The following is a 12,188-nucleotide window of genomic DNA, read 5'->3' as shown; positions in this document are numbered from 1 at the left end:
TTATTAGAACACAGACACCCCCATATCATCACAATATGTTATTAGACCAGAGACACCCCCCATATCATCACACTATGTTATTAGAACAGACACTCCCATATCATCACACTATGTTATTAGAACAGACACCCCCCATATCATCACACTATGTTATTAGAACAGACACCCCCCATATCATCACACTATGTTATTAGAACAGAGACACCCCCCATATCATCACACTATGTTATTAGAACAGACACCCCCCATATCATCACACTATGTTATTAGAACAGACAACCCCATATCATCACACTATGTTATTAGAACAGAGACACCCCATATCATCACACTATGTTATTAGAACAGACACCCCCCATATCATCACACTATGTTATTAGAACAGACACCCCCATATCATCACACTATGTTATTAGAACAGAGACACCCCCCATATCATCACACTGTTATTAGAACACAGACACCCCCCATATCACCACACTATGTTATTAGAACAGACACCCCCCATATCATCACACTATGTTATTAGAACAGAGACACCCCCCATATCATCACACTGTTATTAGAACAGACACCCCCCATATCATCACACTATGTTATTAGAGCAGAGACACCCCCATATAATCACACTGTTATTAGAACACAGACACCCCCCATATCATCACACTATGTTATTAGAACAGACACCCCCCATATCATCACACTGTTATTAGAACACAGACACCCCCCATATCATCACACTATGTTATTAGAACAGAGACACCCCCCATATCATCACACTGTTATTAGAACAGACACCCCCCATATCATCACACTATGTTATTAGAACACAGACACCCCCCATATCATCACACTATGTTATTAGAACAGACACCCCCCATATCATCACACTGTTATTAGAACACAGACACCCCCCATATCATCACACTATGTTATTAGAACAGAGACACCCCCCATATCATCACACTGTTATTAGAACAGACACCCCCCATATCATCACACTATGTTATTAGAACACAGACACCCCCATATCATCACACTATGTTATTAGAACACAGACACCCCCATATCATCACACTATGTTATTAGAGCAGAGACACCCCCATATCATCACACTATGTTATTAGAGCAGAGACACCCCCATATAATCACACTATGTTATTAGAACACAGACACCCCCCATATCATCACACTATGTTATTAGAACAGACACCCCCCATATCATCACACTATGTTATTAGAACACAGACACCCCCCATATCATCACACTATGTTATTAGAACAGAGACACCCCCCATATCATCACACTATGTTATTAGAACACAGACACCCCCCATATCATCACACTATGTTATTAGAACACAGACACCCCCCATATCATCACACTATGTTATTAGAACACAGACACCCCCCATATCATCACACTATGTTATTAGAACACAGACACCCCCCATATCATCACACTATGTTATTAGAACACAGACACCCCCCATATCATCACACTATGTTATTAGAACAGAGACACCCCCATATCATCACACTATGTTATTAGAACAGAGACACCCCCCATATCATCACACTATGTTATTAGAACACAGACACCCCCCATATCATCACACTATGTTATTAGAACACAGACACCCCCCATATCATCACACTGTTATTAGAACACAGACACCCCCCATATCATCACACTATGTTATTAGAACAGAGACACCCCCCATATCATCACATTATGTTATTAGAACAGAGACACCCCCCATATCATCACATTATGTTATTAGAACACAGACACCCCCATATCATCACACTATGTTATTAGAACAGAGACACCCCCCATATCATCACACTATGTTATTAGAACACAGACACCCCCCATATCATCACACTATGTTATTAGAACACAGACACCCCCCATATCATCACACTATGTTATTAGAACACAGACACCCCCCATATCATCACACTATGTTATTAGAACACAGACACCCCCCATATCATCACACTATGTTATTAGAACACAGACACCCCCCATATCATCACACTATGTTATTAGAACAGAGACACCCCCATATCATCACACTATGTTATTAGAACAGAGACACCCCCCATATCATCACACTATGTTATTAGAACACAGACACCCCCCATATCATCACACTATGTTATTAGAACACAGACACCCCCCATATCATCACACTGTTATTAGAACAGAGACACCCCCCATATCATCACATTATGATATTAGAACAGAGACACCCCCCATATCATCACATTATGTTATTAGAACACAGACACCCCCATATCATCACACTATGTTATTAGAACAGAGACACCCCCCATATCATCACACTATGTTATTAGAACACAGACACCCCCCATATCATCACACTATGTTATTAGAACACAGACACCCCCCATATCATCACACTGTTATTAGAACAGAGACACCCCCCATATCATCACATTATGTTATTAGAACACAGACACCCCCATATCATCACACTGTTATTAGAACAGAGACACCCCCCATATCATCACACTATGTTATTAGAACACAGACACCCCCCATATCATCACACTGTTATTAGAACACAGACACCCCCCATATCATCACACTATGTTATTAGAACACAGACACCCCCCATATCATCACACTATGTTATTAGAACACAGACACCCCCCATATCATCACACTATGTTATTAGAACAGAGACACCCCCATATCATCACACTATGTTATTAGAACACAGACACCCCCCATATCATCACACTATGTTATTAGAACAGACACCCCCATATCACCACACTATGTTATTAGAACAGACACCCCCTATATCATCACACTATGTTATTAGAACAGACACCCCCCATATCACCACACTATGTTATTAGAACAGACACCCCCTATATCATCACACTATGTTATTAGAACAGACACCCCCCATATCATCACACTATGTTATTAGAACAGACACCACCCATATCATCACACTATGTTATTAGAACACAGACACCCCCCATATCATCACACTATGTTATTAGAACAGACACCCCCCATATCATCACACTATGTTATTAGAACACAGACACCCCCCATATCATCACACTATGTTATTAGAACACAGACACCCCGCATATCATCACACTGTTATTAGAACAGACACCCCCCATATCATCACACTATGTTATTAGAACACAGACACCCCCCATATCATCACACTATGTTATTAGAACAGACACCCCCTATATCACACTGTTATTAGAACACAGACACCCCCCATATCATCACACTGTTATTAGAACACAGACACCCCGCATATCATCACACTGTTATTAGAACAGACACCCCCCATATCATCACACTATGTTATTAGAACACAGACACCCCCCATATCATCACACTATGTTATTAGAACACAGATACCCCCCATATCATCACACTATGTTATTAGAACACAGATACCCCCCATATCATCACACTGTTATTAGAACACAGACACCCCCCATATCATCACACTATGTTATTAGAACAGAGACACCCCCCATATCATATCATCACACTGTTATTAGAACAGAGACACCCCCCATATCATATCATCACACTGTTATTAGAACAGAGACACCCCCCATATCATATCATCACACTATGTTATTAGAACAGAGACACCCCGCATATCATCACACTATGTTATTAGAACACAGACACCCCCCATATCATCACACTATGTTATTAGAACACAGACACCTCCCATATCATCACACTATGTTATTAGAACAGACACCCCCCATATCATCACACTATGTTATTAGAACAGAGAAACCCCCCATATCATCACACTGTTATTAGAACAGAGACATTCCCCCTCCTCCTCCCTCCCTGCCGACCTAAATGTGTTGGTCATGTATTATTAAGTGCAGTCATCTGTTGAGATGGTGGGGTTGGTCGGTGGTTGTTTGTCAGGGTCTAACACTAGCACATGTCTAATGAAAGGTAAGTGTTCTACCCATCCAATTAGTCCACAGTTAGGGTCACCACTCTGTGCTTTCGCATCTGTGCTCCTCACTCAGCCCATGGCTGACTGCTGACTACCCAGCAGGGAGTGAAAGGGGAGGATGAGGGTGATTGGGGGACGGGTGGTGGGGACTGTCACATTAAATTAGTTGGCTGTCACATTATGTCTTGTGTTGCAATATCCTGATTTCGAGAACAATAAGGTGAATGCACCAATTTGTAAGTCGCTCTGGATAAGAGCGTCTGCTAAATGACGTAAATGTAACAAATTTTGTATTGGAGGGGTTTTCCACTTTTTTTGTGTGTGTGACGTGTGCGACATTTGTTTGAGGATCATAGTAATGACAGACACCCTGTACATAGAAAAGTGAATGCCTTGTTTATGGAATAGATATAAGATATACTGTATAAGATATACAGCTGCAAAACAGACAAACATTGAGCACATCTTAAGTATAAGATAAATTGTTGACTTCTATAGTAAGAGCCCCTGTCTTTACCATGTGCGACAGTGACAGCTGGACAGGGAGACAGGGGGACAGGGGGACAGGGGGACAGAGAGACAGGGGGAGGCCTCACGCCCAGTGATTTATCAGTGATTCTCATGACTTGGGCAAGAGCAGAGCCAGTCAGTCTTTATATATCAAGCAGCTGGGGGAGGGGGCACTTTCCCATGTTGTCAGGGTCAAGGGTCAACTCTCTAAGTACTGTAGCAGTTGTTTTTTGTCACAAGAATCTCGACCTACTGTTGCAGATCTGAGTGGAGCATAAAAGGGAAGTACACACTTCTCTACTCTCACGACAAGCCCTCTCCTCCTCCGACTGCACTCCATAACTGGGGCTCTGCTCTCCTCCACTCCATAACTGGGGCTCTGCTCTCCACCACTCCATAACTGGGGCTCTGCTCTCCTCCACTCCATAACTGGGGCTCTGCTCTCCTCCACTCCATAACTGGGCCCTGCTCTCCTCCACTCCATAACTGGGGCTCTGCTCTCCTCCACTCCATAACTGGGACTCTGCTCTCCTCCACTCCATAACTGGGACTCTGCTCTCCTCCACTTCATGAATGGTGCTCTGCTCTGCTCTCTGTGTTTGCATCCAAAATGGAACCCTATGTTCCCTATATAGTGCACTATTTTTGACCAGGGCACATGGTAGTGCACTATGTAGGGTGCCATTTGGGACGCAGCTTGTGAGTGCAGTGTCCCATGTGCAGCTTGCAGCACCTCCCAGCGTTATGGACACAGAACAAGCAGTGTCTCAGTAAGAGGAGCAGCGCCCCTCCACACACACACACACACACACACACACACACACACACACACACACACACACACACACACACACACGCATCTTGTCCCCCTTCATGCAGCAGCCGCCCGTGGAGGCTGTGAGGAGAGGGCAGGTCCCAAGGCCATGTGAGCCTGACAACAGATGGCTGAGACTGGGGAGCACGGACCATAACACATGCCCCCTGCTGGAGCTCAGAGCTGGCAACAACATCTCAAGGACATTCTCCATGCCTGTGAGAGAAAGTGGGCTTGTTCGACTTTACAGCTGACATGATGCATTTAGGGTAACTGACTGTGATCTTCATATAATAATGAGTTATTTAGGATGCAAAGTGATCTGTATATCAGGCCAAGGCCATGTGTATATTCCACAATTGGCAGCACTCCATGCCCAGATATGGGCAACATGGCTCTTCCTATAAATAGTTGTGGTTAAATCATTCTGCAATCTGTGCTTTCATACCAAGTCAAATCAATCACAACGTTCTCATTTATAAAAAACATTTGTCGTTCTCAGAGTTATCTGTTTAGACAAGTGGCTTTCCCCGGACAATGATTTGTTTCCATCACGTTGTGGGTTGAGAAGGTAACATTGTTGACACAGGCCTGTCATAACTAAATAAAAGACAGTAAGTACTAAAGCATCTAGAGTAATCCTGTAGGATTAGGTGGAAGGTCCTGGTCTACAGCTGAAGGATTACTCCTCTATACACAGAGCAGGGACAGGTGGATTACTCCTCTATACACAGAGCAGGGACAGGGGAAGGATTACTCCTCTATACACAGAGCAGGGACAGGGGAAGGATTACTCCTCTATACACAGAGCAGGGACAGGGGAAGGATTACTCCTCTATACACAGAGTAGGGACAGGGGAAGGATTACTCCTCTATACACAGAGCAGGGACAGGGGAAGGATTACTCCTCTATACACAGAGCAGGGACAGGGGCAGGATTACTCCTCTATACACAGAGCAGGGACAGGGGAAGGATTACTCCTCTATACACAGAGCAGGGACAGGTGGATTACTCCTCTATACACAGAGTAGGGACAGGGGAAGGATTACTCCTCTATACACAGAGCAGGGACAGGGGAAGGATTACTCCTCTATACACAGAGCAGGGACAGGGGAAGGATTACTCCTCTATACACAGAGTAGGGACAGGTGATTTACTCCTCTATACACAGAGCAGGGACAGGTGGATTACTCCTTTATACACAGAGCAGGGACAGGGGAAGGATTACTCCTCTATACACAGAGCAGGGACAGGTGGATTACTCCTCTACACAGAGCAGGGACAAGGGAAGGATTACTCCTCTATACACAGAGCAGGGACAGGTGGATTACTCCTCTATACACAGAGCAGGGACAGGGGAAGGATTACTCCTCTATACACAGAGCAGGGACAGGGGAAGGATTACTCCTCTATACACAGAGCAGGGACAGGTGGATTACTCCTCTATACACAGAGCAGGGACAGGGGAAGGATTACTCCTCTATACACAGAGCAGGGACAGGGGAATGATTACTCCTCTATACACAGAGCAGGGACAGGGAAAGGGATTACTCCTCTATACACAGAGCAGGGACAGGGGAAGGATTACTCCTCTATACACAGAGCAGGGACAGGGGAAGGATTACTCCTCTATACACAGAGCAGGGACAGGGGAAGGATTACTCCTCTATACACAGAGCAGGGACAAGGGAAGGATTACTCCTCTATACACAGAGCAGGGACAGGGGAAGGATTACTCCTCTATACACAGAGCAGGGACAGTGGAAGGATTACTCCTCTATACACAGAGCAGGGACAGGGGAAGGATTACTCCTCTATACACAGAGCAGGGACAGGGGAAGGATTACTCCTCTATACACAGAGCAGGGACAGGGGAAGGATTACTCCTCTATACACAGAGTAGGGACAGGGGAAGGATTACTCCTCTATACACAGAGCAGGGACATGTAGATTACTCCTCTATACACAGAGCAGGGACAGGGGAAGGATTACTCCTCTATACACAGAGCAGGGACATGTAGATTACTCCTCTATACACAGAGTAGGGACAGGGGAAGGATTACTCCTCTATACACAGAGCAGGGACAGGGGAAGGATTACTCCTCTATACACAGAGCAGGGACAGGGGAAGGATTACTCCTCTATACACAGAGCAGGGACAGGGGAAGGATTACTCCTCTATACACAGAGCAGGGACAAGGGAAGGGCATAGGTGAAGAGGAGAATAACATTCACAGAAGTGAATGGGAAAAGGACAAACCCTCAGTCCACACAGATCAGGAAGTGGTTGCTGTGACAAGTCGCGGATCACGATGCCTTGCTCCCAGACAGACTAAACAACTTTTTTGCTCGCTTTGAGGACAATACAGTGCCACTAACACGGCCCGCTACCAAAACCTGCGGGCTCTCCTTCACTCCAGCCAACGTGAGTAAAACATTTAAACGTGTTAACCCTCGCAAGGCTGCAGGCCCAGACGGCATCCCCGACCGCGTCCTCAGAGCATGCGCAGACCAGCTGGCTGGTGTGTTTACAGACATATTCAGTCAATCCTTATCCCAGTCTGCTGTCCCCACATGCTTCAAGAGGACCACCATTGTTGCTGTTCCCAAGAAAGCTAAGGTAACTGAGCTAAATGACTACCGCCCCGTAGCACTCACTTCTGTCATCATGAAGTGCTTTGAGAGACTAGTCAAGGACCATATCACCTCCACCCTACCTGACACCCTAGACCCAATTCAATTTGCTTATCGACCCAATAGGTCCACAGATGACGCAATCACACTGCACACTGCCCTAACCCATCTGGACAAGAGGAATACCTATGTAAGAATGCTGTTCATCGATTACAGCTCAGCATTCAACACCATAGTACCCTCCAAACTCGTCATTAAGCTCGAGACTCTGGGTCTCGACCCCGCCCTGTGCAACTGGGTCCTGGACTTCCTGACGGGCCGCCCCCAGGTGGTGAGGGTAGGAAACAACATCTCCACCCCGCTGATCCTCAACACTGGGTCCCCACAAGGGTGCGTTCTCAGCCCTCTCCTGTACTCCCTGTTCACCCGCGACTGCGTGGCCATGCACGCCTCCAACTCAATCATCAAGTTTGCAGACGACACTACAGTGGTAGACTTGACTGCCAACAACGACGAGACGGCCTACAGGTAGGAGGTGAGGGCACTCAGAGTGTGGTGTCCGGAAAAAAGCGTCTCACTCAACTATAACAAAACAAAGGAGATGATCGTGGACTTCAGGAAACAGCAGAGGGAGCACCCCCCTATCCACATTGACGGGACAGTAGTGGAGAGGGTGGAGAGTTTTAAGTTCCTCGGTGTACACATCACGGACAAACTGAAATGGTCCACCCACACAGACAGCGTGGTGAAGAAGGCGCAGCAGCGCCTCTTCAACCTCAGGAGGCTGAAGAAATTTGGCTTGTCACCAAAAACACTCAAACTTTTACAGATGCACAATCGAGAGCATCCTGTCGGGCTGTATCACCGCCTGGTACGGCAGCTGCTCCGCCCATAACCGGAAGGCTGTCCAGAGGGTGGTGCAGTCTGCACAACGCATCACCGGGGGCAAACTACCTGCCCTCCAGGACACCTACACCACCCGATTTCACAGGAAGGCCAAAAAGATCATCAAGGACAACAACCACCCGAGCCACTGCCTGTTCACCCCTCTATCATCCAGAAGGCGAGGTCAGTACAGGTGCATCAAAGCTGGGACCGAGAGACTGAAAAACAGCTTCTATCTCAAGGCCATCAGACTGTTAAACAGCCATCACTAACATTGAGTGGCTGCTGCCAACATATTGACTCAACTCAAGCCACTTTAATAATGGAAAAATTGATGTAATCAATTTATCACTTGCCACTTTATATTATTTATATTAGATAATGTTTACATAACCTACATTATTAATCTCATATGTATATAGTGTACGCTATACCATCTACTGCATCTTGCCATCTTGATGTAATGTATCACTAGCCACTTTATATAATGTTCTTATACCCTACATTACTCATCTCTTATGTATATACTGTACGCTATACCATCTACTGCATCTTGCCATCCTGATGTAATGCATCACTAGCCACTTTATATAATGTTTTCATACCCTACATTACTCATCTCATATGTATATACTGTACTCTATACCATCTACTGAATCCAGCCTATGCCGTTCGGCCATAACTCATTTATATATTTGTATGTACATATTCATATTCATTCCTTTACACTTGTGTGTATAAGGTAGTTGTTGTGGAATTGGTAGGTTATATTACTTGTTAGATATTACTGCATGGTTGGAACTAGAAGCACAAGCATTTTGCTACACTTGCATTAACACCTGCTAACCATGTGTATGTGACAAATACATTTGATTTGATTTTGATTTGAAGTGAACGGCTGTATAAACTTGCCTTGAGTTCTCAGAAAGGAAAAATAGCTTTCTCAACTGTCAAATCTTTGGGATGTCTTAGCTCTTTGAATATGCAAGGAACTGCACATCAACATCCAGATGTATAGTATGTTACACACACACGCATGAACACAGAGCACGCACAAACGCACATGCATAAATACACTGCATACACAGACCACTGCAGCTATCTGACTCCAGGTTGCAACAGACACACTGATGGTGAACGTGACCCCACCATTACTCATGTGCTTAAAAAGTTAAAACCAGCAGCTTCAGATTTTAAATAACCCCACTTCGTCAAATGTTCTGTCCCAAATGGCACCCTATTCCCTATGGGCCCTGGTCAAAAGTAGTGCACTAAATAGTGACTAGTGTGCCAAACTTCCTCTCAACCTCCCTCTGCCCCCGAGGATCCTGTCTCCATTATTCATGAGCCCTCAGGTTGGGCCCTGGGAACAAGCCTGGCGAGGCCCTGAGTCAATAAGAGGCACTGGCCTACACAATGGCATCAGCCTCCAACTACACTGTTGACAGACACCGTCACAAAGGAGCAGACAGGGGCTCCCCCTACGTTCTCACACAAAGAAGAATGAGTCAGTGTGCTGCGGCTCCTAGCTGCTGTTTGTACAGTATATAAAGCCACTGTTGGCCCCATCAATAGGGGACTGGAGTGTTGATGAAACGCTGGGAGAAAGGCCTCCTCTGTGACTGCCAGGGAGAGTTCTTGTTCATTACAGGGTATCTGGGGGCTAGATGGCACCTGACTCCACCCTGGGTGAGAAAACAACAACTTATCCTCTTATTACAGTGGTAAACAGCATGCTATAGAATACTGGGATGTTAGACTTTAGAATGCTCGGATGTGTAACGGCTGTTGAATGGAGTAGACCAAGGCGCAGTGTGGTTAGTGCTCATCTTTGAAACTTAATGTAAAAAGAGAACACTTTACAAAATAAACAAAAGACAACAGCCAAACAGTTCTGTCAGGTAACAAATGACTAAACAGAAAATAACTACCCACAAACCCCAAAGGAAAACAGGCTGCCTAAGTATGACTCCCAATCAGCGACAACGATGTACAGCTGTCCCTGATTGAGAGCCATACCAGGCCAAAAACAAAGAAATACAAAGCATAGAAAAAAGGACATAGAATACCCACCCAAATCACACCCTGACCAAACCTAAATAGAGACATAAAAAAGGCTCTCAGGTCAGGGCGTGACAGTACCCCCCCCCCAAAGGTGCGGACTCCGGACGCAAAACCTGAACCTATAGGGGAGGGTCTGGGTGGGCATTTCTCCGCAGTGGCGGCTCTGGAACGGGACGCAGACCCCGCTCCACCACTGGCTCACCCCACTTTGGTGGCGCCTCTAGAGCGGGGTCCCTCGCCACGGGCAACTCTGGCTGCGCCGGAGGACAGGCGGGCGACTCTGGCTGCGCCGGAGGACAGGCGGGCGACTCTGGCTGCGCCGGAGGACAGGCGGGCGACTCTGGCTGCGCCGGAGGACAGGCGGGCGACTCTGGCTGCGCCGGAGGACAGGCGGGCGACTCTGGCTGCGCCGGAGGACAGGCGGGCGACTCTGGCTGCGCCGGAGGACAGGCGGGCGACTCTGGCTGCGCCGGAGGACAGGCGGGCGACTCTGGCTGCGCCGGATTCCCCAGGCTGGGGAGACCCACTGGAGGCCTGGTCCGTGGAGGAGGCACAGGACTCACCAGGCTGGGGAGACTTGCAGGAGGCCTGGCTCTGGGCGCAGGCACAGGACTCACCAGGCTGGGGAGACATGCAGGAGGCCTGGCTCTGGGCGCAGGCACAGGACTCACCAGGCTGGGGAGACATGCAGGAGGCCTGGCTCTGGGCGCAGGCACAGGACTCACCAGGCTGGGGAGACATGCAGGAGGCCTGGCTCTGGGCGCAGGCACAGGACTCACCAGGCTGGGGAGACATGCAGGAGGCCTGGCTCTGGGCGCAGGCACAGGACTCACCAGGCTGGGGAGACATGCAGGAGGCCTGGCTCTGGGCGCAGGCACAGGACTCACCAGGCTGGGGAGACATGCAGAAGGCCTGGCTCTGGGCGCAGGCACAGGACTCACCAGGCTGGGGAGACATGCAGGAGGCCTGGCTCTGGGCGCAGGCACAGGACTCACCAGGCTGGGGAGACATGCAGGAGGCCTGGCTCTGGGCGCAGGCACAGGACTCACCAGGCTGGGGAGACATGCAGGAGGCCTAGCTCTGGGAGCAGGCACAAGACGTGCAGGGCTGGGGAGGTGCACAGGAGGCCTGGTGCGTGGGGCTGGCACAGTCTTCACCAGACGGCTAGCACGCACCTCAGGACGAGTATGGAGAGCTGACTCAGGTGACATCAATTCGAGGACACGCTCCGTAGGGCAAATGTCTTGCCTCATGCACCAACACAGCAGCTCTTTCATATCTC

The 12,188-nt window shown here is 47.5% G+C and overlaps 1 protein-coding gene across 1 annotated transcript; it reads left to right on the top strand.

Annotated features, from left to right (window-relative positions):
• Positions 1 to 3,980: 3,980 nt before the first annotated feature.
• LOC115187641 (uncharacterized) lies at positions 3,981 to 7,226 on the top strand. Its single transcript, XM_029746610.1, has 4 exons — positions 3,981 to 3,994; positions 6,003 to 6,326; positions 6,361 to 6,471; positions 6,680 to 7,226. The coding sequence occupies exons 1-4, from the start codon at positions 3,981 to 3,983 to the stop codon at positions 7,224 to 7,226; spliced, it is 996 nt and encodes a 331-aa protein (XP_029602470.1).
• The last annotated feature ends 4,962 nt before the right edge of the window (positions 7,227 to 12,188 follow it).

This window comes from Salmo trutta, unplaced genomic scaffold (assembly GCF_901001165.1).
Source record: "Salmo trutta unplaced genomic scaffold, fSalTru1.1, whole genome shotgun sequence".
Classification (NCBI taxonomy): domain Eukaryota; kingdom Metazoa; phylum Chordata; class Actinopteri; order Salmoniformes; family Salmonidae; genus Salmo; species Salmo trutta.
The sequence above is the reverse complement of the archived record's forward strand: the minus strand, read 5'-3'. Positions and strand labels throughout refer to the sequence as shown.